The sequence below is a fragment of the Canis aureus genome, chromosome 15 (genome assembly GCF_053574225.1).
Source record: "Canis aureus isolate CA01 chromosome 15, VMU_Caureus_v.1.0, whole genome shotgun sequence".
NCBI classification, from domain to species: domain Eukaryota; kingdom Metazoa; phylum Chordata; class Mammalia; order Carnivora; family Canidae; genus Canis; species Canis aureus.
This window is the reverse complement of record NC_135625.1, coordinates 1638834-1664705: the sequence shown is the minus strand read 5'-3', so window position 1 is coordinate 1664705 and position 25872 is coordinate 1638834. Positions and strand designations below refer to the sequence as shown.

Genomic DNA, 25872 nt, shown 5'->3' with positions numbered 1-25872 from the left:
AGGAGAAGCATGCTTCTGAAATTCACTAGAATTGGAGAGTTTGACCTTATTGAAAGGGCATCAGTTGGTTTTGCAGACTTCAGTTTGAATAACTATCCAAGAGAGTCTGTCCAGAGCGTGGCTTTAGGGCAATACATGTGTTTATATAAAATCGTATTTAAATGTAAACTGTCCCTTCATCCAGTTAACTATTTCCCCGTAAATACCTATCTCATCTTACGTGTGAGAGAAACTTTATTATTTTAATGAACTGTCGTGGTTTAACCTGTACTTCTTTGCAATCTGTTTGAAAAATGTAAAATTTCATTAATCGGGGAGGAGAGGAAGTGACCGTGAAATGACACGCACCTAGTGAGAAGGGGCATCTTGCAGAGGGCGACCTCGAGGGGACTGTGTGATAGAGGAGGCTGCGCATCGTCCCACCCGGTGCAGGGAGGGCCCCGGGGGCCCCGGGAGCTCGCGGCTCCTGCCCACGCTGCCCGCGCCCCGCTCTGCACCGACCGCCGGGTGCCGCCTGCCTTGCGGTGCAAGCCCGGGCTCCTGGGGACTTGCAGGACCTGCGCGTGTTTCTTTTTTGAGGTGGACTAATCGCCTCTAAATGCAGCAACCATTTCAACCACTGCCCTGTTTTTAAATCGGGGCAGACGCTCCCCTCCCTCATTCTGCACGGGCTCGATAATGCAGCTCTCCGGTACACTCTTAAAGGTTGTTTCTCAGTCGATACTAATCTAGATCCTTGTAAAATTCGACCACCTTCCCGAGGAATCTCTATCATCTTTCGTTAGTGTAGGTCTTAGTTATATCGTTTTGGCCAATCACTAGATATTTTATCAGGTGAATAATCCAGTTCTCAGCGTTTCCTCTGCCTTGAGCACCTGCCCCAGGGACAGGCCTACACACGTAGATATTAGGCAACAGAAAATTAGAAAATGCATATTTAGGAATGAGTTAATGTTATTTTTTCATTACATTCTAAACATTTCTTTTCCCCCAGAAATGAGGCTTATGTCCTCTGTAAGAAACTCACCCATCGGATGATCATGTCTTAGCACCCAGGCACCTTCGGTTCTGCAGACTTAAGACAATTTTTAATTTTATTTTTTAAGCTTTTTCCTTATTAAAAAATAAAACATGTTCAGTTTACAAGAAAAAAAAAGAGGACAATAAGCTGTCATCTTTCTACCTGGGGGCAAATACTATTAACATAAACGTGCATTAGTAAGCTTCATAATTATTTTATGTATGTCTAATCTATTTTTAAAATGTTTTCAACGACAGCATCCTGCTTGTTTTGTAAATCGCACTTTGACTTACAGAGCGAGTATCTTTTGCGCTATTACGTATTCTCTGCCGGTTTTAACGGCTGCACAGCCCCCACGTGGACCTGCCAGCGGGCGCACACTGAGCCCTTCGCACCGTGCGCTCGGGTTGCTTCCGCCGCCCCTGTGCTGCAGAGGTCGCCGACGGGAGCCCTCCTGTCCTAAAATGCATCCACGATTACTTATAAATGATGCATTTCCATGAACTTAAGCATTTCCACAGCTTTGGAAACATTTTTCAGAACTCTTCCAGAAAGACTGCCATCTGCATTACCAACAGAGCCACGAGGGAGTGTTTATTTTCCCCAAAGGAAGGGAAATAAAAACACTGTACATATTTCTTAATCTCGTAATTTGACATGAGCAGGAAGTGATGATTCTTTGATGTTTTAACAGGCATTTTAAATCAATAGGTTGAATTTTTTTTTTGTATTACTTTTGACCTTTTGAATTTGTTCTTTCCCGATGGGCCTACTAATTTCTTTTCCCTCATTTATTATTATTAGTGTTTTCCCTCCTGTTTCTGGTCCTTTTTCTCTTTTCTAAACTCTCTTAGCCTCTCACCTGTTGGTATATTATTCATATTTCCATAACCTCGTCATCCGCTGCTGGTTTTTCTTCAGGATTGTTTGGATGGCTCCCTTTCTTCATCCAAAAGAGCCCAACAGTGGAGGCCCCTCTTTCTGGTGTTTTCAGCTGAGTCCAAAGGACTCGCCCCCAGACCAGAGGACACTCACCACTTTCTGGTGCTGAGTGACCGATCCCCCGAAAGTCTCCGTAATCCCCGTTTTCTTATATAGCTTGCGATCCCTTTCCTCCAAGTAGTAAAGAGTTCTGAAAAGTAAGAATTTAGCCTAAGATCACAAAAATGCATTCTGTGTCCACACCTTGCCCTGATCTCCAGGGTGGCTATTTCGAGACCAGTTATGTTGTTTAATGGTGTGAGCACTGAAATGTTTTGATGCAGAAGTGCGGATGTGTCTCATTAACACGTCTTGATTCACACCGTGATGGATTCAGGTGTGACCCTAGACCCTATATCACATATAAAGGAGAGGGTCCTACGGATTTCGAGTAAGGCAATGCGGATTGATGGGAATCTGTGGTTTTCTTCTCCTGTGTCCCATCCCTCCGGAGAATTTCCTGGAGCGGCTGAGTCACATTTTGTACTGAATCCTAATGCTATCCAAAATATTTTGCAAGCTTTCGAATTAAAACCTAACGGAGCTGAGATGAGGAATGCCTGACCCAAAGGGAGAACAAGCACCGCAAGGCAGTGCCTCCAAATTCCACTGGAAGCTTTCAGATAACCTCACTCAGAAATGCCTCCTCAGATCTGTCGGGAAGGGCAGGAATGCCCCCTTTGTTTCACCTAAATCAGTACCTTGTGTCCTCCCCACATTCATGCTGCTGGCAGCACCCTGGTAGCCAGTGGCCTGAATCTGTCCGTCTTCATCTTGCAAACCCTGCATGGTGTGGAAGCTCCTCGGACCCTCCGGTACCTGCGTGCCCCAGCTCAGCGCCCGCCACCTGCCCGCTTTCTGCCGTCAGCATCCCCTTGACTCCCGAGAGGCAGCGTCCTGGGAGAGCCAATTAGACAGTGGTCTCAGCAGAGTTTATTAAAATCAAACTGTTTGCTGGAGGAAATGAGGGTTTTATCATTTTGGGGAAAATGATTTCGTATTACTCGAGTGTATATCTGAATTTGTCATAAATATTTGCTATGCCACTATTTAGAGTTTGCCATTAATGAGACTGAAATTTTAGCAGAAACTATTAGAATCTGCTATATTTCTTTTTATGGAAAACATAGTTCAACAAATATTTAAACACACGGCCATTATAGACAATTGGAACACACATACCTTCATACGATTTCCCATAAAAGTCATTTGCATATGTGTGTGTGTGTGCGTGTGTGCGTGTAAAAAAGATTGCCAATTAGGATATTTCTTTTTCTACTTACTTTTTTCCCCCTAAATGCACATATGGTCAGTGGTGTGAAATAAGATATCTAGTGTTGATGGAACATTGTAATTTAACTGGGCCGACTTCTTAAAACAACGTGGTGACAAACCACAGCATTTGATAGGAAGAAGCATTAACCCAGCACACTCCTGCATGCATCGGAAATGTATACACTTGTGAATTTTGCGGTGTTTTCACAACTTTCACCTAACGGAAGATTTGACAGAAATCCTATGTAATACGTGAAACCATCCTAAACATTTTGAGGTTTAAGAATGAAAACTGGCTGACCTGTTAATGCCATTGAACTTCATGATTATCATCTTCCTAATAGAATATATCCAAGTAATTAAAAAGGGATAGGTTAAAAAAAAAGATTTATAAGCATCATCTAAAGTGCTTCTCCTGCTAGTAGCATACTGAGCATTGTGATCGCATCATGTTTTTAGGATTGACGTCCTAGCTCAATCCCTTACTAGTTCCATATTCCCAGGTGCCCAGGTGTCACTCAAACTTTGTTAGTTCTGTCATTTTTTAATTGTGTCGCAAGCCAGCTCCGTATATATCAGAGGATGGTGAGAGATAATGTGGAATAACGTGCATTCATTTACTCAACCAATATTTCCTGAATAGTTGATTAAAAACTGTGCCAGGCGATAGTGAGACACAAGTGAACCGGAAACATGCCTCCTAGACTACTTCAGCGATGACTTTGTAAACCACGAGAAAGGACAGAAGAATTAGCAGGACCATAGAATGACGTCCATGGGGATTGTTTCCCTCTCCCAAGTGTTTTTCTGTGTGTTGTGTGCATCCCGGGAGTATGGAGAGTACAGTAATCTGTCCACTTTAACAGGGCAAAGCTTAAAATTATAGCAAAGTTTATTTGTCAGGAGTTAAAAATCCCCCCTGAAAGCAGGGTGGGACATGATATAAAACTCATGAACGAGTCCACGAAAAATGTACAGACTTCCCAGGTGTTCACCTGGACAGTTCAGTTGTTTCGTGACTGCACACGTAGTGAGTGTCGCTGATGCACTCTGCGATGTCTCATTCCACGTTGACCAGCATTGTTCCTCTTCCGTGACAGCCGCGTGTGGAGGGAACCTGACGGGCCCGGCGGGGGTGATTCTGTCCCCTAACTACCCACAGCCCTATCCTCCCGGGAAAGAATGCGACTGGAGGATAAAAGTGAATCCGGACTTCGTCATTGCCCTGATATTCAAAAGGTACCGTGTCTTGCAGAATGTCTGTGTAGTTGAATTTTATCGAAGTGTCGCGCCCAAGAATTGCTTCACGTGACCCCTCACGGCGAGCCCAGTCTCACCTTGAAGGAAGCCCCAGATCTTGTCCCATCACGTCCTACATCAGGCCGCAAAATGACATAAGTGGAGATCTATTATTTTGCTGCCGAGCCCTCTCCTTGCATTAGGACACGTGACATAGCAAGAACTACCCTTAAATACTACCCTGCATGCGATATGTTCCACATGAGAAGGTTTAATTTACAGAATATTCAAGAAAAGTAATAAAAAAGCGATAGCGATGTACTTACTGTAATTCCTCATCAGCGTCCCCTATCCCTCCACGTGCGTGTAGCTAAGCCATTCCCATCACACGTCTTGTCTGACGTTCCCAGAGGTAGCCCTGCTATTATCATTGAGGTATCGTGACTTGATAGACTTTTTGGAAATGGAAGTTCCCCCAAATTTGGTTGCTGTGAAGTCTGAATTAATAGAGATTACTCTTTTAAAAACTGTTGCTAACTTACTCCTGCTATGGGAGATGATGAAGTTTCAAGCACTGTGATCATCTTATAAATTCTATGGGGCTATCGTATTACTGGTATCTTGTTTATGACAATTGGATTTTTTTTCCAAATTCCAAGATCTCCCAAGACCTTTGAATTTTGATTTTTGAACTAAGCGAAGGGATATTTTAAAAGATAAGTGGTTCTATAGGCTGTCCTATCGACCTCTTCCCTCTCCAGGGTGAAGTGGCCCAATTATATTTATTTGTCGCTTGAGGACGTCTCTTTTTCTGATGGTTACGTCACCATTCCAGGCCTGGTTGTGATTATCTTCTTGCACTTTCTCCTCCTGATGGGATCTGAATCAGTGTAATTTTAAACGCCTGTGATTCTAAATGTTAAGTAGTCTGATAAGCCATCATGTCTTGAATTTACTCAAGCTGCTATAAATTTACCCAATGATGAATCCTTATTATGCCGCTCAGCTATTACACAAAACCACTGAGCATTTGCTGCTATATTTGTGGATATCGTTGTGGGTTCTGTGAATGCTAACTCGACCAGTGCCTTCCTCCAAGCCAGGAGACATCACTGGTACCAGGGCATTAAAAGTGAATTAACAATTAAAAGCCTTTTTTCGAGAACACAGAGCCTCATAAGTAGGAGTTTCCTGTCTTCCAATGTGTCAGGGTGACTGGCTCATTATCAAGGCTCCCAAAGTGCAATCCATGCGATAAGACAGGAGGCAGTTTTACACGATAAGTTTTTTTTTTTTTCCCTACTTACTTCACACACTTTTCTGGAATAAAATTGATGTAGAAAATCTCCAGGATTTCTTCCACATTTTGGATTCTTAAGTCATTAGCTGACCCAGTTTCACAGAAAAATCATATACACGTGACTTCTAAGATGCGGATAACATGTGTGTGCTCAGGTGGGAATGACCCTGAGACCTTACAACCAGGTCTCCTGAGCAGACGGAGGGGGAACCAGAAGTGCTGAGAGGGGCTGAGGATCTCAACAACCCAAGCAAAGGGGGGAGCGGGCATTGCCACGTGCTTAAATGTGTGATGCACGGTTTAAAGAGCACGACTAAAGTCACGTGTGCTTCTCGGGGGCCGGGGGCTGATGGGCACTGGTCTTACTAACACAAAGACCAAGCATTACATGACCTGGATCATTAGCTCCCAAGCTCCTCCAGGTGGTTGGGATGTTTAGGGAGGGATGACTTCCCACAGGCCCCCGTAGACTGAAGGGCCTGGGCTACTCGCACCCTGGGACTCATATTAAAATTGGTTTAAAAACTGGGCCAGACTCTGGTCTCCTACTGGGGCTCATGGGCCCTACAAGTAGCGTAGGTAGAATTAAGACTGGATTTTACCAATGGAATCATAGTCTTACAAATTTCACTCCAGACTCTTATGCATGGATTACAGTATTTCCAGAGAGAGAGAGAGAGAGAACAACCAGTGTTTTCCTTCTGTGCCTCATGTATTTCCTGTGTCCCAAAATAATCTATCACAATAATAACCTATGCCAATTATTGGGGGTGCAGTGTGACCAGGTTCTAAGAACATTCTTGTATTCCAAAAAACAATTATTATTCTAATTAAATTGTACTTGGTTGATAAAATTCCTGTTGGTGCCTTCTACTTGCTCCTGACTATCTACTCCGTCTTCATTTCTGATTTCAAGGAATCTGTCAAACAGACTAGGTTACCTCTTACAACTTCCTGTAATAAATATGTCCAGACCACCCCCAGGACACAGTGTAGCCCTGACGTAATGTGGGACGGCCCGATGCAGGGCTGGGTGCACTCTTAATGCTGGATCCTCAGTGGTACCCACCCTTGTTGCTCCCTTCGGAGTGTCATGGGCAATTTCTGGAGAGAGCTTTTATGCATGTGTCATCACATGAATCTCCAGAAAAACTGGAGCCATGTACACAAAGCACACGTTGGTAATTATTAAGACTCCTAACTCTCCATCCCTGTCATCCAAATACACAACCAACTCAGAGGAGAGAGTAGAAGCTCCTCAGAATGAGTCCTCCTAAGGACACAGGGCTCCGAATCTGAGATGGAGAAGTGGAGGCCAGTTGGGATCCTTTACTTGAATACTTCTATCTGATTTGTTGGTTGATTCTGATCTCATCGAGATCTCACCCATCCACACGTTTAGTCTCTTGTTGAGGGTCTGTACACTTTGGAGCTCCCAGACCGTCATCAGTCTCATCAAAATGGCAGAGATCCTGGAAGCCAAATCCGACTTGAGATCTTTGGGGATGACCAGGGCAGTTAATACTAGAGAAGAAAGAGAGGCATAGGGAGGAGTGGGGACAGAAGGAGGGGGATGGGAAAGCGAAAATTGGGAAGAGTCAGTGACGGAGAAACGTGAAATGGAACAGGTGCCTACCACGCTCTCCGCCGTCACACGGATGACTAACGTTAGCTGATTTACCCAAGCAAGTAGAAGCGTTTTTAAAACTAAAAATAAACTCAGAGAAAGAATTTTAAAAACTTGAATAATACCAAGGATACATATTTTTCGAACTAAAAATATTCACATAAAAACCAAATATCAGCGGGAATTCTTCCCTTTTGAGCCCATTTCTTTCAAAGTGCACTTCATCAGCCGTTCCGTGGGTGCTGGGAAGGGGATACCGTGTCCACGTTATTAGGATTCACCTTCTCATACATATCTTCAAAACCATACTGTTTTGAATACCGTGGTCATTCTGCAAAATACTAACGGTATTTATCATTGACGGTTGTTATATGCATCGCTATTTTGACATGTAAACTATCGTTACATTAAATTTGGGGGGGTCGTTCTCATTTGTCGCGAGTGTTACACGGAAGCAAAGAGCTCCCCGTGTGCCCTCAGCAACTTTGTAGTCTGGACGATGACAGGTTCGTACTGGGGCCTAACCTGATGAACGCTCTTTCCTTTAGTTTCAACATGGAGCCCAGCTACGATTTCCTGCACATCTATGAAGGAGAAGATTCCAACAGGCCTCTCCTTGGAAGTTTTCAGGGCTCGCAAGCCCCAGAGAGAATAGAGAGCAGTGGAAATAGTCTTTTCCTGGCATTTCGGAGCGACGCTTCTGTGGGCTTGTCGGGGTTCGCCATTGAATTTAAAGGTACTGCGATCACCTCAATCTGTGTGCCAAGATTCGTAGCAAGATTGTATTCATTGCAAGCATTGATTTCTGGCACATTGCATGTCTGTTTAACACATAAAATGCTCCCATCTGTGTCATCTGTCTGGGAAAAGACAGTTCCATCTTTCCAGGGGAGAAGAATACCCAGAGATGTATTTCTACCTTAGCTGAGCTGGAAGAAAAGAAAAAAAGAAAAGAAAAGAGAAGGGAAGGGAAGGGAAGGGAAGGGAAGGGAAGGGAAGGGAAAGGAAGGGAAAGGAAGGGAAAGGAAGGGAAAGGAAGGGAAAGGAAGGGAAAGGAAGGAGGGAGAAAAAGAGAGAAAGAAAGAAAGAAAGAAAGAAAGAAAGAAAGAAAGAAAGAAAGAAAGAAAGAAAGAAAAACAATGAATAATTTCTTTTCCCCCAAACTTACGACCATGTAAAAAGAAATTATGATTTCTGTAATGAGGGATTTGATGGCATTTAGGAATTACTACTAAGAATTGTGTTAATATCTTTCAATTTATTTCATCAGAATGACTAACTACATCAAAATAACATGGTTTTATCTCCATGTTTTTCAATGTGTAATATTTGTGGCCTTCCCCCCAGTCCACCACCCATGGGCATTGGTCCCATGAGAAGCTCTAGTCTAGGTGGAGATTCCTTGTGTGGTCACCACATGGGGGTGTCCACCATCCCCGGTCACCAAATAGCCAGGAAAAAAAAAAAAAAAACAGACAGAAACAAACTCACAATCAAAAACCATCCTACTAATCATTTACTGTGGGTCAATGAAAATACTTACGTGCTTTTCAAATCCACTTTTCATGTGGACAAAGAAAATGCAAGACATATTACTAAGAATTAGAGAAAAGGACTTAATGAAATATCAATTCACAGTAGTGAGTGCTTTATTAAAAATGATGAAAATATGTATTTTTTAAACTTTTGAGTTACTTATAACTAGTTATTATATTGTCAAAGAAAATATAAAACATGCTTCATCCCTGTTAACTCTTCCCTGGACTTGTATCTCTTTACGTGGTTTTAAGTAGGAAATTCGTATATTTCCCTCTAAATGCCAAAACCTACAAACTCACTGATCCTTTTTGAAATGTACAATAGGAAAAAAAAATATTAATCAATTCGGCAATTACAGGAGTTCTTGTGCTTTGGAGATGGGATCTGTTAATGCTTATGAATGAGGGAAAGCAGAACTTTCAAGCGTTTCCAGTATCATCAGGTGGTTTCTGTAGTGACGAGAACTCAGAGCAGTGCACCTCGCCACGACAATGCCCATTCCCGGTGCATCTTCAGAAGCAGCGCCCTTCCTCTAAGTACGGAGATGTACGCGTGTCACTGCCTCCTTGGACACCGTGTACTCTCCCGGGCATTCTAGGGTGAATGATGAATGCGGGGCTGAACGAGGATCGCAAGAGCGACCTGCATGTTTTGCGTGGGGTCCTGGGGGTGAGGATGCCATCCGTGTGGGGGCTGTAGCGCCTCATGCTTGCGGAGCTCTCCAGGAGAGGCTGTGAGCCAACGAACCCAGCCGTAGACATGGGGGGGGGGTGGCAGCCGCTAGGCCCGCCCTGGCAGGTGCACCCGGAGGGGCCGAGAAGCAGCCAAGCTCTCCGCGTCCTGTGCAGGAGCGTTCCAGCTGTCTCCCTGAGCCGCTGCCTCTGGCCCCTGGGCAGGGACACGCAGACGGGCCCCTGTGGGAGAAGGGACGGGGACTAGGGCAAAACCCCGCACGGCATGAAGTCATTGCATTAGAAACGGTGACAAAACGTAAGCAGAAACGGGCTCTGTGATTTGTGGCGACACCCCCGGAGCCGACAGCTGGGTGAATGGCAGCAGGGGTTAGGACGCCGTGCATCTGGAGAAACGAAGAAAAGCCCAGCCGTCCGGCGCCTAGGGGGGTGACACCGAGCGGACAGTCGTGTCAGGGGCGTGGAAGCAAACGGTAAAGCAGACTGAAAGAGGTCGGTGCAAAACGTGATTGAAGAGGCTGGGAAGGCAACGGGCCTGGATGGCGGTCCCTGGCTCTGGGTGCTTCCCGCGTCCCGGTCCGGGTGCCCCGGCCGCCCCCTGTCCTGGAGCAGATGCCCCGCCCCTGGGTGGCAGCCTCGGGTCACCTGCAGCCTGAGCTGCGTCGCCACGTCTAGGCCGCTCGCCTTACCTGCCACGTCTCCCATCGTCCCAAGAGGAGGGGTGAGGACAGGGCGAGGAGACATTCGAGGGAGGGAGCCCACAGTCACGGAACTTCTACTACAGCGTATTGCTATAACTGGCCTATCTGATGATTAGTTATCGCTGCTAATCTCTTATCCTGCCTCATTCATACATCAAACTGCCATGGGCGTGCATATAGGACAAAACGAAGTATTTGTAGGGTGTGGTGCTATCTGTGGTTGCAGCCGTTCCTGGGGGCCTGGGGATGCGGCTGCTGTGTATGAAGAGAACAGTAAGGCCTGGACCAGGGCTCGAGTCTTCCAGACGCTCAGGGCGCTGTGCTCACGGCGGGAAACCGCGAGGGGGGCGACCCCTCAGTGCCTGCGGTATTCTGCAGTCCTTCCTTCCCTGCCTATAATAAATGTTCTAGGCCCTATATGGGATTTACGCAGCTACAGGGAATTAACAGAACATCACCTACCCTTCAAAATATCCAAACCCGCTTTCAACAAAATGATGCGAGTAGTGGTTCCAACAATACAGAATTCTCAGGGATGGGCTCCAGTGCCAGCAGTAGAGCAGCACGCAAAGAGTTTTATATCATTTTACACAAAATAATATGTACTATCGTTTAAATGTTAACATGAATTATACACTCATATAATATACATTTATTTATATAGACATCTGCTTTCATTTACATACTTTGGTTAAAATGCAGTATTTATAAAAACATAATATGTAATGTGTAATGTAATAATATAATATATATGATAATATATTATAATGTGATAATATAGTATATATTATGATAATATGTAATATATAGTGATATATTCTGATGTATGATATAATAATATATATTATAGTATCTAATAAAATAATATATATAATATTTTAGTATATATTGCATTTTAGCCAAGGTATGTAATTAAATTAGCATAGGAGAGTCTTAAGAATCGAGAATTTTTTTTTCTTGTATGGTTTATATCCTAATTTATTTATGTATTTTCCTTTTGAGGGCATTGAAGTTATTTTTAGCTTCTGTTTGTTTGTTTTTTTTTAAGATTTAATTTATTTATTTGAGAGTGAGTGAGAGAGCACAAGCAGGAGGGAAAGGCAGAGGGAGAAGGAGGAGCAGGCTCCTTGCTGAGCAGAGAGCCTGACTTGGGGCTTGATTTCCGGGACCCCAGGGGCATCATGTCCTCCAGGAAACCTTCCTGACCAACCCTCTCTTTTTTTTTTTAATTTTTATTTATTTATGATAGTCACAGAGAGAGAGAGAGAGAGAGAGAGAGAGGCAGAGGCAGAGACACAGGCAGAGGGAGAAGCAGGCTCCATGCACAGGGAGCCCGACGTGGGATTCGATCCCGGGTCTCCAGGATCGGGCCCTGGGCCAAAGGCAGGCGCCAAACCGCTGCGCCACCCAGGGGTCCCGACCAACCCTCTCTTTTATCCACATCAAGATTAAGTCAACAATGGCCAAAGAGAGCTCTGTTTGGCTGATGTTGACACGTAGGTCATTATAAATATAATAGAAAATGTGGAATAAATATAGTTAACAGGCCTCCTTTTTCTTCCTGCAAAACTTCCCAACCTTTGTGCTTTTCTTCCCTCCCTCTATGTACATCCATTCCTGAGAGATTGTACAGTGCACAGTTTTCAAAGCTCATTTCAAAAAAAATTTAAAAAAAGCTCATTTCATCATTCACCTTTCATGCATATCTGCACAATCTCTCAGGATGCCCTTCCTCCAAAGATGAGTTTGTAGAATCAGTAATGAGCACCACATAGACAATCAGTAAGAAAAACCATTTAAATAGGGATCAGCATTAACCCCAGCCAAAAAAAAATTCAGTCTACCGCTTATAATTTTCAGAGATCCTGTATATGGGTGGTCAGCCCTGGATTTTGTACAAATGAATGAAGGACCTGACAGGTATAAACTTTCTGCAGTGGGAAGGAGCGTTGAGCCAAGAGGAAAGAGCAAAAACAGGCTCATTTTATCCACTCACGCTGTCCTTGCGCATGAACTGATGTGAACGACCCCATTCTCTCTCCCTCTCTCTCTCTCTCTTTCTCAGAAGTCAAACTGTAGTTTTATGACTTTCAGCTAAAAATTAAAGATGACGATCTCAGGTAACTTCTCTATCGATCACGTGAAGATCTACAAAAGTTCATTTCTAGAGCCTTCCGGCATCACCGGGATCTTAGGTGATGGCGTCAAGGCTGTTGACTTGCATAAGCAGGAAGCAGTTCAGATGACGAAACGCTGGGCGATGTAACGATACATTTGCTGGAATATGTAGGAAAACGTATAGGGGTATTTTAGGAGATCTATTGAATATAAAGACATTTAAAATACTAAGGTTACCGAAAGTTGACTGGAATCAACCATATACCTACAAGTCTCAGAGGGGACAAAAAAAAAAAAAAACACAAAAAAAACAAAAAACAAAACAAGACCGTTTTGTATATATATTTGGGAAAAGACAAGTTTTCAGTGAATGTTTTTGAACTTCTCTTGAGCTTCAGACTCCCAAGATTTAAGGAGGCCGGCGACCATCCTCGCCGACTGAGGAGCAGAGGTACAGCCCGCAGCGCCCGGCCCGGCGGCCGCGGTGGAAGGGCCCTGGGGTCACAGCTCCTGCAGGCGGGGTGGGCAGATGCTGGGCGTGGGCCCGTCGGTGCCTCCCCGGGAGCGTGCACTGGCCTCGGAAGCGCAGTGGGAGCCCAGGAACCCGCCCCTTCCCTTGCTTGGCCTCCCCCTGCCCACGGCCACCGGGGTCCGACAGTGTGCTTAGCACCCAGGGACCCAGCCGGCCTTCCCGAGAGGCCGACTTCTCTCCCCGCTGCCCCACGCGTGCTGTGGTTTCACGTGAATGTGACCTGAGCACACGGGTCGAAAATGACCTCGACTTTTCCAGAGTCGGTGTCCTTGGCTGAGTGCTGTAATCCAGAGTGTGTGTGTGTGTGTGTGTGTGTGTGTTGCGGGGGATGCGTTAGAAAATAAGTCTGTATTTCTTTTTAACTTCGATGAAAGTAATTCAAAGCAATTCTTGAGTAACGTGGTTAAAAAAAATAAATGATTTTATTAAACAGGAGTTTTTCCTCTTCTTGTATGATATTTAATTACTGGCTGGCCGCTGTTGACGTGGCCATCATTTTCAGGACGTAACACTATTAATGCCCACTTGATGATGAACTAGTCACTTGGTCATAGGTGGGCCTAGGGATACTCGTGGAGCCTTTCTCATCCCCCAGCGCCGTCCGAGGCCCTACACAGAAGGGTAAGCAGCCCGACGGAGGGATGGCCTCCTGGCCTCACGGAGCTGGCCTCTGTTCTTCCACAGAGAAGCCGCGGGAAGCCTGCTTCGACCCCGGGAACATAATGAACGGGACAAGGATTGGCGTCGACTTCAAGCTTGGCTCCACCGTCACCTACCAGTGTGACTCCGGCTACAAGATCGTCGACCCCTCGTCCATCACGTGCGTGATCGGAGAGGACGGGAAGCCCGCCTGGAGCCGCGCGCTGCCCTCCTGCAACGGTACGGGGTCGGGGCCCCCCTGGGTGAGGGCACGGCTCATCTCCCAACGCCGCCACCCGTCACCGCTCCGTCTGCCCTGGGGGTGAGGGTCCTCCCCATCCTGGCCTGTTGCATGGACCAGGTCCTCCCCATGCTCGACCACCTGACATGCCCGTGTAGGGGCCCCTGTGTGCGCCTCTGGAAGAAGGCCGATCCCCATCTCCGCTGGCTTGTCCAGCACCCCTGACCTCTGGGTTGGGGAGTCTAGGCCCAGCGTCGCTAAGAGCTGCTCGCCGCCGGTGTCTAGCTGCAACCCTTCTGCCTCCGACTCTGTCATGTCCCTGGGTCTCCCTGGGTCTCCCTGGGTCTCCCTGGGCCTCTCCCGCTCTGTCTCTGTCTCTCGCTCTCTATACATTTATGTGTCATTTCCCCCCCAAGTACCAATTGTCGCCACTCTGTGGATGGGCGTTACGTTCTTAAGGCCGCGTAGTAACAGGCACGGAGCCGCCCTGCAGCCAGAGCAGCGCAGGGACTTGGAGGCAGCCCAGGTTGTCGGGTGCTGGCCCTACCGTGTGTGGTACTCCCGTGCGTGGGTGCATCGGGGCCTCCAGACAAAACTCCAGTGGGAGACTTGTACCCTCTACTCTTAGAATGATGCCCATTAAAAAGAAGATGCTAAAACCCCATGATTTTTAGCAGAAAAAAAATGATTTCCGAGTTATTTTGGGATGAACTCATGGACCAGTTTAGTTAGATGTGTTGCACTTAACCCCAAACTCACCCCCCACACAATATTAACATCTTATATTAACCACATTTAAAATGCAAGTGCCCTTTATAGAATATAAATAATGTGCTCACAAAATGCCCGAGAACCTCATAGATTTGGAAAGACCTGAGAAACATCATTCATCTCCAATTCTTAAAAAGTACCTAAAACTTCTGTTTCGATGTTTACTGTTACTTTTTGCATTTGAAAATTTGAAAATCACTTATTACATATGTAAATTACTCTTTACGCATATATACATAAAGGGAAATACCCTATAGACATACAGTAAACATATATACAATTTATTTATAGTGTAGGTAATATATAAACATATAACCATATAATATATATTAAAATATGCTTAAAATATTTAAATAAATACATTAGAAAAAGTATATTAGATTCAATAGACAAATATATATTAAATGTATTTAATATATATATTAAATATATATTAAATATATATATTATATTAAATATATATTAAATATATGTTTATCGTGCACATGATATAGATACATATATATGCAAACAATAATCTGCATATATAAAAAGCAAATTTATAAGGGGATTTTGTAGATCTTCAGCTCTAGGCAGTGTAAGTTATTTTTGTTTTGTTTTTTAAATCATGATCAAAAGCCCAGTTTATGAATCTGTGCTTTCCGTAGATCCGTTATTTTTTAGATTTTGCTTATTTGTTTGGGGGAGAGCAAGAGAGTGAGAGAGAGAGAGAGAGAGAGAGAGAGAGAGCACTAGCAGGAGGAGCAGCAGGTGAGGGAGAAGCCGACTCCCGGCTGAGCAGGGAGCCCGACACGGGACTCGATCCCAGGACCCTGAGATCATGCCCCGAGCCGGAGGCCAACGCTCAACCACTGAGCCCCCAGGTGCCCCTCCATGGATCTATTTAATGAAAACTGCTGCACGGCTACACATTTAAATTATTGTGTGAGTCGCTTTGGGACATTTAACGACGTACATGTTGCGAGTCCCCCTTGGTGGCGCCCACTCGCAGGAGGGAAGGCCGAGGGCCTCCAGACAGGGCACCCGGGAGGCTAAGGTGTGAGCTCGAGCCTCCACCTGGGAGGGGTCCTGTGGGCGACACCTGTCCTGCAGGAGGGCCTCCAGCTGGTTGCCGCCAGCCTCCTAGCGCCTGAAGGGCCCGGGGAGTGCACACCCATGGGCCCCGGCCCCGGGTCACGGGCTGCCCACAAGGTACCCGCCTGGGGCTTGAGGACCCTCATGCTTTGGGAACGAGGTTCCCGGGGTGGGGCTGGAGCAGAGGCCCTGGGGTCACCCATCTAGAGGCGGCCAAGTCCTGGCTTCACCAGCCAGCGCTCAGAGGGTAACACCGACCTCGCCAGTGTTGGGGGATTTAATGGGATATGCATACGGCTCTCCAGCAAAGTAGGTGCTCCGGAAATAGAGCATCTTGATTCTATACGTACGTTTTAATCTATGTGTAAAGGGCGCACACCATTGCTTTCACAAAACAAAGGGCAATGATCCAGACTCTTGATCACATCCAGTCGGCATGTGACAGTTGAGCGTGGAGTCCCCGTGTCTCCAGTGCATTCACACACGCTCACATTCCCAGCAGGCGTGCCACCCACATAATGCAGGAACATAGACATTTAAAAAGGTGCGACTTGGGATAAAAGTTATAATTTTTTTTTCTTGTGTTCCATTATATGATCTGTACCCCCCAGGTGTGTCCATATCCGTCTTCGGAGATCTCTGTAGGGAGTATATACGGGGACCCAAGGAAAAATAAGACAGAAGTTGAGACTTAGACTTCGTTAAATAATAATGCTGTGGGAACTACGTCCGAAACTTAAAAAAATATTTGAACTTACGGAGGAATGATAATAAACAGCCCAGCCATAAAACAGACATGAATAAAGTCACATGGGGACTATTTCTTTTTCCGTATTTGAAGACCTGTAAAGTCAAGCACAATTTCTACTGACCATTCCTCGAATTGCATAAAACATAAATTTTTATTTATGCTCTTTGTTTACATTTCAGTAAAACTCAAAATTCCAAACCATTAAACCAGAAATTACCTCCCGCCTAGCTTTCTCTGGATCTGTCGTGCAGAAGAGCACATTTAATGCACGAATCGGTATCTGTGGATCCCTCAGATGACCAAGTAAACCAGGGGACTTCCGCTGCATTTTTCTACGTTTCGACAGCTCGTACACTGTGGGGTGCAGGCAGTGTGTTTGGACGGGTGTGTTTTCAATGTAGGATTTGATTTTTTTTTCTTGGTGATTCATCTGTCACCTACAGTTTTTCTTCACTGAAATTTACTATAAAGTAAGAACTGAATTTGAAACAGTCTGGATCCCCTTTCGTGGGTCAGGACGTTTGCTGTTCTGTTTTTTGGTCTATATTCAACTCGGTTGCATTTTTTTGCCTTTTTTTTTTTTTTTTGCCTTTTTTTTTGGCCTTTTCTTTTGCCTTTTTTTTTTTACTTTATTTTGACTTTATTTTTGCCTTTTTTTTTTTTTTTTTGCCTTTTGCATATGAGACCTACATGCCAGTTAACCAGGTGGATGAGTAGGTTTCTTGTCGCCATCGACAATGGTGCTGTTGCAACTCTTTATTCATTTAGGAAACGATCCATGTGATATATTAATTAGCAAAGAGTAAGCACATAATCTATTTTTTCTTTTATCACATTAATATTAAATAATTTCTACTATGGAAAAACCCATACCCATCTATTTCTTAGGTCAACACAGTGATATAGACAGAATAATTATTGAGAATGAAATGAAAGTTCTCAACATATTTTTTATCATTTTCACAAATGTTTGGTTATGTTGGAAATACACAGTTTTGGTGCTTATCTTTAGTGTCTGAGGACAAATGTATGTAGGCATAACACTACCTATCAAGGAAGCAGTAGACCTAAAATGACAGGTCAGTTTCCTTTCATCTTTCTTTTTTTTTAATGTCTTCTGTTATAAAATACTCCTCTTTCATCCTATCCTTGAACAAAATAAATATTTGCAGTTATTCTTTCACAAAATCATCAGACAGTGTCCTTGATAAGATTTCTGCCTGTCTGATAATTTGGGCATCCAGATGTTACCCCAGCGATGATTTACTTTTATTATTTTTTTTCTATATGTGTGCCTTAAAATTTGAACTGGATGAGTTTTCTAGATGAAAAAAGGGGGGGGCATTTGCACAACTATCTGCTTGAAAAAAAGATAAATTTCTATTCTTTATTGGGACTTACTTTGTAAAACTTGAGCTTTAAGCTCTTAAGGAAAAAAAATGTCCCAAAATATCCCGATTACGCTTATATGGACGAGGTGGAAAAAAAAATTTCAGAAACTTATCTAAACTAGTAGAACGAGTCACCCAGCGTTTCACGCAAAGTCTGCAGTTTGGGAGTTTAACTTACATCAAGAAGTTAAAATAACATTTTTCTATCTAGAATCGTAAAAATGTCAATGGAAGTGCATCACAAGGATGAAATCATTCTGAATTAAGACATCAGCACGGAGACCCCGCTTAGTTTAGTCAAATAAAATCTCTACCTGCCGATCACAGATCAAAGCTGTCGGACGCACAAGCTCCTTTGCTCCGACACGGAGGAGAGGCGCGCGGGTCCCCCCGCCGTTGTGGCTACGGCTTCGGCATCTCACAAACCCCGAGCGGGGGACTCGATGTTGGGGTCGGGAACTCCCAGGAGCTTTACTAATTGTGGAGAAAGCCCATCACCTGGGCCCTCAGGGTGTGCTGATGGCTGCTCCTCAGCCGCACGTCCGCCCCCTCCTAGGGCTGGGGAAGTCTCCCGCGGAGAAGGCCAAGTCGTAGAAATAGAGACTTTCTCTGCTGAAACGCCGGGCCCTCGGGGGGGGGGGGGGGCGGGCGGAGGTGATGGGGGGCCGGCGTGCGGGCAGGTGCCCAGGGCCCTGGGGGCCCGAGGGCGTCCGGGCTAAGGTGGAGCTTCTGTGCCTGGTGATTTCTCGGCAAACGGCCCAGCGAATGCAGTGACCAGAGGGGAACCCAGGACAGGCGCAGCCCGACCCCCACCCCCTGCTTAGGGACCCAGTGGGCTCAAGCCACGCTCACAGGGAGAGACTCGGACACCCCAGTCCTTGGCGTGTTACGCTTGCCCCGACCCCGCGAGGCACCAAGTCGAGCGGCCACCAGAGGACAGCAGCAGACATTGATTTCCCCCGAGCCCTGTCCTGACGCAAAGCAGTAGAAATCGGAGACCGTCCCTGTCGCCGTCACAGGAGCAGGATGACGGAGGGTCGGAGCGTCGCAGCCCCGCGCGACTCCACCTGCGCTGCTCACCCGGTGGCACCTGCAGCCCTGGCGACTGCGCTCCCCACAGCGCGCAGCCCGGGCCAGTTGTCCCGGCCGTGAGCGCCGCCGCCCTCCGTCCCCTTGGGCCGGGCCGCCCTGTCACCTGGCTGCTGCGCTCACGGGCTGCCTCTGCCTGCAGCTCCCTGCGGAGGCCAGTACGCGGGATCCGAGGGCGTCGTCCTGTCGCCGAACTACCCGCACAACTACACGGCCGGCCAGACGTGCGTCTACTCCATCTCGGTGCCCAAGGAGTTCGGTGAGTTGCCCTCGGGGCTCGCTCGTCGCCGCGCTTGGTCCCCCAAGTTCCGTGTCATCGGGTAACCTGGTGCTTCGGCTCCTGATGCAGCAGAATCGTGTCCAAGGGGATGGGTGGCAGCGCGGCGGCGGGCTCCTGGGGGTACGGAGCTCCCGCCGCGAGCCGCTCTCCACGGGGACACGCTCTGCTGAGGGTGGGATCCAGAAAACTCGGAGAGCACGTTCGTCCTTGCTCTACTTTCCTGTGAACGCATCTTTCCCCAGGGAGGGTGGGCGTGCGGGGGCGAGGGCACACCCTGTGTCACCCGGCACACACATGACGGAAACCCCTGGGCCGGTGACACCCCACCCCCGAGGGATGACACTCTGAGGTGTGAGACTCCCCGGGCCTCCCGCGGCCTCCCTCCCACCCTCCGCTGCCGGGCACCACCGGCTGACCCGGGGTTGCCTCCCCAGGGGGCCTGGCTCAGCGCACCTGCCGCCACAGCTGAATGCCTGCTGCCCCCGACTCACCTGCACTGCTCCCCTCTCACCTGCGCTGCCCCATCTCACCTGCACTGCTCTGTCTCACCTGTGCTCTTCCATCTCACCTGCGCTGCCCCGTCTCACCTGCACTGCTCCCCTTTCACCTGTGTTGCCCCATCTCACCTGCACTGCTCCGTCTCACCTGCACTGCTCTCCTCTCACCTGCACTGCCCCCATCTCACCTGCACTGACCCGTCTCACCTGCACTGCTCCATCTCACCTGCGCTCTTCCATCTCACCTGTGCTGCCCCCATCTCACCTGTGCTGACTCCATCTCACCTGCACTGCCCCCCTCTCACCTGTGCTGCCTCGTCTCACCTGCACTGCTCTGTCTCACCTGCCCTCTTCCGTCTCACCTGCGCTGCCCCATCTCACCTGCGCTGACCCCGTCTCACCCGTGCTGCCCTGTCTCACCTGCACTGCTCCCCTTTCACCTGTGTTGCTCCGTCTCACCTGCACTGCTCCGTCTCACCTGCGCTCTTCCGTCTCACCTGTGCTGCCCTATCTCACCTGCGCTGCCCCCGTCTCACCTGTGCTGACCCCATCTCACCTGCACTGCTCCCCTCTCACCTGTGCTGCCCCATCTCAACTGCACTGCTCCATCTCACCTGTGCTCTTCCATCTCACCTGCGCTGCCCCCCTCTCACCTGCACTGCCCCCGTCTCACCTGCACTGCTCTGTCTCATCTGTGCTCTTCCATCTCACCTGTGCTGCCCCATCTCACCTGCGCTCCTGTCTCACCTGTGCTGCCCCGTCACACCTGCACTGCCCCTGTCTCACTTGCACTGCTCCCGTCACACCTGTGCTGCCCCTGTGTCCCCTGCACTGCTCCATCTTACCTGCATTGCCCCCGTCTCCCCTGCGCTGCCCCCGTCTCCCCTGCACTGCCCCTATCTCACCTGCACTGCCCCCGTCTCACCTGCACTGCTCTGTCTCACCTGCGCTTCCCCGTCTCACCTGTGCTGCCCCGTCACACCTGCACTGCTCCCGTCACACCTGTGCTGCCCCTGTGTCCCCTGCACTGCTCCATCTTACCTGCATCGCCCCTGTCTCCCCTGCGCTGCCCCCGTCTCCCCTGCGCCACCGAAGCCACTTAGCCTTTGCGCGCTCTCCTGCAGTAAACCACGTAGAAGCTTTTTATGACTTTATAGACTAGCTTTTCCCCCCAATAGTAAAATTTTAAAGTCTACATAGTTAAGTTCTGTTTGTTGGTTTGGTTTGGTTTGGGTGGTTTGTGTTTTGTGGTCTTCACATTCACATACCAGCCACCCACTCATAGACTAAAGCAAAGGTACAGAAATCCTAAGGTTAGCGCTTGTTGGAGGGAAACCCTGTAAGAGGCACAAGCTCCTGGCAGGGAGGCTCCGGGCGGGTCAGGAGGCGGTGCACACGGTTCGGGGGAACCCTCTGGTTTTCCTCCCGAGGCCCCTGGGAGCTCGTGGGAAGCTGCCCCCGCTGACTGCCTGAGGGGCTTCAGCCCCGGGCCCTCGTGACGTCCCTGCTGGTCCCTGACCCACGCGGTCGGTGTCTGCCCCGGGCGCTGCCGACGGCGATGGGTGCCGGGCCGGCTCGTCTCCGGAGCCGGCGACAGCCCGAGCTGTAGGGCCGGGAGGGGGCCAGCGTGCTGCAGGCGGAGGGCAGGCACCGGCAGGACGGGGCTCCCGAGGACGTCCTGTCATCATAAGCCGGCGGCACGGCCCAGAGTAGCCCCCAGCTCTCACCTTGGTGCGGGACCCGCTCCGAAAGCAGCGTCCCTCGGTTGTCCCCGCTCCTTCCCGCCGCCCACCTGAGTGCTCCCAACATCCTCCAATTACTCTCCCCCCCGTGAACATTCCTCTTATTTTTGCTCACGGACGTGCGACAGAACGTATTTATCCCAGTGGAACGCAGCAGCCGTGTCCTGCGATCCGGGGGTGCTTCAAAACCCACTGAATTGTCACCACGCAGTTAGGATTTTTCAACAGAAAAATGCCGTCTCACCTCCATCCCAAATAGCGATCGTAGCTTCCCGGTTTGAAATGTTTAATGATATCCATTGATCACATCCAATCCAGGCAGAGAATCCTAATTTTAGATTAAAGGAGTTATACAGAGCATTTAGTGAAAATCTATACTGTCTTGTCTCACACTTTCTTCACTTTTTTTACTCTTTTCCTGGGAAATAAATTAATTCAATAATTGGTTCAACAGTTGTCGCAAGGGCCGAGAGGAATAAAACAAATCCAAGCCCGTGAAATGCCCACCCTTTAAATCCCGCGGCAGCTCCTGGGGTGCATCACGCCGTGGGAAGGGGCATCGGGGAAAACAGGCTCTCGACGGGCAGGACGGGTCAGGAGGGTCGTGGGATACCCCGGGCATTACCTGGTCCTTACCCTGGTCCTTACCCTGGTCCTTGCCCCAGGCCTTACCTGGTCCTTACCCTAGTCCTTACCCCAGGCCTTACCCCAGGCACTACCCCAGGCCTTACCCAGTCCTTACCCCGGGCCTTACCTGGTCCTTACCCTGGTCCTTACCCAGGGCCGTACCCGGCCTTACCCCAGTCCTTACCCCAGCCTTACCCCATATTTACCCCAGTCCTTACCCCTGGCCTTACCCCTGTCCTTACCCCTGGCCTTACCCCTGTCCTTACCCTGGGCCTTACCTGGGCCTTACCCCAGTCCTTACCTGGTTCTTACCCCGGTCCTTACCCCACCCTTACCCCGGTCCTTACCCAGTCCTTACCCAGGTTCTTACCCAGATCTTACCCTGTCCTTACCCTGTCCTTACCCCATCCTTACTCCGGTCCTTACCCCGTCCTTATCCCGTCCTTACCCCGGTCCTTACCCCAGGCCTTACCCGGTCCTTACCCTGTCCTTACCCCATCCTTACACTGGTCCTTACCCCGTCCTTATCCCGTCCTTACCCCGGTCCTTACCCCAGGCCTTACCCCAGTCCTACCCAGTCCTTACCCCATCCTTACCCCGGTCCTTACCCCAGGCCTTACCCGGGCCTTACCCCGTCCTTACCCCATCCTTACCCGGTCCTTACCCGGGCCTTACCCCAGTCCTTACCCCAGGCCTTACCCCAGTCCTTATCCTAGTCCTCTCCCTATTTTCACCCAAAAGCATCACCAAAGTATCCTTCCTAAAACAAAGCTCTGATCACGGAAACACCTCGATGTGCATCCTTCCCTCCCTGTTTTGCCCAGGAGGAAACCCCACATATTTAGGTGTGTCTTCCTGGCCCTACAGCCTCGGGCTGCGGAGGCCTTGCTCCCTAATCGCTCTCCTCCCCTCCGTGGCTGAGCGCCCGCCCACACCCTTGGCCACATTCATCACGGGCAGAATCTGACCCTTCATGTTCACCTGCTGGAATAAATGGCCTGCACCCCATTCTTACACGGCAGGGTTTCGGTTCTCCTGCTCTGAGGACCAGCGATCCTGCTGTGTCCCCCGTCCGACCTGGACAGCCCCCTGGCCCCCGAGCGAGGAGCGGCTGCCCCGTGGCTCATGTCCTACAGCCCCTTCCCTGCTCCCTTCATGGTCGCCCCTCGCCACAGCGGCCACAGCAGTGAGCACCTGTCGCTCTTGGCAGCCGTCCGCTCCTCGGGGCACCCCACCTCCCCACCGGCCCTGAAGGCAGCCCAGGCAGCTGGCCCAGGAAGCCCCACGTTGGCCCCTCAGTCTGCATTCGTTGCGGGAGCGCTGGGCACCTTGGTGTGTGACGGCCCCGGGGCCGGGACTCTGTCCTGCTCATCTTCAGAGTCTGGCATACAGTGGATGCCTCCTAAAAGTCTCTTAAAATCAATCAATCAATCAATCAATCAATCAATCAGTACAGGTTTCTTGAAATTATGTGTGCACCATTCCCTTTTGAAACATTGGAAAAAAAAAAGAAAAAAACCCAAGTGTCCTGCCTCCAACATGATGATTTATTCCGGGGAACAGTAGGGGGGGGAGGCTGTGAACAAAGGAATTGTAGGAGCCAGAACCATGTTGACATCACGAAGTTCTCTTCCTCCTTCTAATTCTTCCAATCATAAAAATCTCGAAATACGTGTATATGGCTGCGCATATATCCTATGGCATCCGTGCTGCACGCGATGCATACGACACACACACGTGAGAGGCGTGTGCACATGCGGACACACACGCTCAGGCGGCCACACCCAGACCCCCTCCGTTTTGCCAGCACCTGCATTGATCCTTCTGTTGGAATCCTGACCTGATAACGGAGATGCCCGCATCCATGTCTCACGTCGGATGATTCAGGATGAGTCTAGTTTAATCCTTCCACACACATGAGAGTGACATGCCCCCGGCCTACGTGCTAAGTCACAAGTGTCCCTAAATGTTGTGAAGGCTCTTGTTGACTTGAGTACAAAAAAATTCGATAAATTTGAAGTAATGCACTGCACAGCCCCGTTTTACTTGGAGGAGGCGTGTTCGTGATGTTCATATCACTTTTGAGATAAATAAAACTGTGCATTGGAATAACGACGACTAATTTTTCCACTACGTTGCTGACTTGCATATAAACTGCATCACGTCCATATGAATTTGGCCTTACGATAATCGTAAGTAAAGAATATTAAGTTTTGGCCAAATTGGCATGCTTTTAGTTTTTCTTTTTATCGTTTGGCTTGTTTTTAAAACCAACAAGTCCCTTGATCCTCGTGCCTCAAAGATGCCATTAACTGCTCTTAAATAAATGGAGCCTCTGTCTGGCTATTTTTCTCCTATCCTAACTCATTACTTTTTAAAAAAAATAGTATTCAACCTAGACAGGGAACAGTATTTTATTCCTTTTATTAAGTGTGAAGCCATCAAGAAGCAAAATGAAATTGTTTAAGCAACTGATAACTCTTAGACACCGGAGAAAACCAGTTCAGGATTTCCCAAGGATTCTTAGGATCATGACCCTTCGGAGGAATCCATCGATAGGACAACCGATCTCCGTGTCTTTCTTTTTTTGAAAAAGCTACGCTGTGCCAACCCCCCCACCCGCCTTGTTTTGCAGTGGTGTTTGGACAGTTTGCCTATTTCCAGACGGCGCTCAACGATTTGGCGGAATTATTTGACGGGACACACCCACAGGCCAGACTCCTCAGCTCGCTCTCCGGGTCCCATTCAGGTAAGCGTCCGGGGAGGCCTGTCGGGTTCACTTAGCCAGAACGACTAGGTTCAGACTCGTCATTCGTTTTTTCTTGCTCATGAAAGAAATGCGATCATCTTTGTGCCCGCTCGTTTAGCATGACCTTATTTTTTTTTAAATTTTTTTAATGACCTCATTTTTTTTTTATGACCTCATGTTTGATGCAAAACTTCAGCTGTATCTTTATCCCACGTGTAGAACCGCAGACCTTCATCATCTTACTTACTAAGGTCGTAGAAAATACAACACCCATCTCAGTAACAAACATCAGAAAAAGAAGGGGTGACAAATGACCCTGTGTCGTCTATTTTCTCCTCTCTGTCCCATAATCTTATAGGAGATAAACGGTATCAGTGCTTTGGTCTAAATCGTGGCCGGCCTTTAAGTACGGATGTACATAGAGAGCTCATCGTGCTCGTATGTGAGCACGCTGCGTGCATGGGTGTGCAGATACATGCACGGGGCCGCGAGGGGCCTCGCCAAACGTGGGGTGCTGCCTCACAGCCCAGGTTTTATGCATTACTTTTATTTAAAAATAAATTCTTTATTTGAAAGAGAGACAGAGAGCACGAGTGGGGTGAGTGAGGTGAGGGTCGGAGCGAGGAGCAGACTCTCCGCTGAGCAGGGGGCCCGATGTGGGGCTCGACCAGGGATCCCAGGGTCACGACTTGCGCTCAAGGCAGACGCTTCACCACCAGAGCCAGCCAGGCTCCCCTGTGCTGTACTTTTATTTAAAAGCACATGTGGAGTCTTTCCCTATCAAAGAACATGGATATTCACCAAAAGGCATCAGTTTTAGTGGTGAATAGTACGCACTTGAGCAAAGCAGCAGGGATCGTACCACCGATGTCTTCTCACCACTGACCCAGTCACAGTCTACGTGTGCGTCACAGACTCTTGCCGACCAAGGTTGGGATTGGATGATTTCCCATCACGAGCCAACGGTCTTGAGACCCATGTCTTGCCATTTTCTGC

The 25872-nt window shown here is 48.2% G+C and overlaps 1 protein-coding gene across 2 annotated transcripts in view; it reads left to right on the top strand.

Moving 5' to 3' along the window:
* The window catches only part of CSMD1 (CUB and Sushi multiple domains 1), a 1870054-nt gene that overhangs the window by 1619685 nt on the left and 224497 nt on the right, over nucleotides 1-25872 (top strand). For both annotated transcript variants that reach the window (XM_077848529.1, XM_077848528.1), the window contains exons 28-32: nucleotides 4378-4516; nucleotides 7992-8179; nucleotides 13710-13904; nucleotides 19124-19240; nucleotides 24763-24876. In XM_077848529.1, the coding sequence (XP_077704655.1) occupies nucleotides 4378-4516; nucleotides 7992-8179; nucleotides 13710-13904; nucleotides 19124-19240; nucleotides 24763-24876 (753 nt within the window). The remainder of the gene's footprint in view (nucleotides 1-4377; nucleotides 4517-7991; nucleotides 8180-13709; nucleotides 13905-19123; nucleotides 19241-24762; nucleotides 24877-25872) is intronic.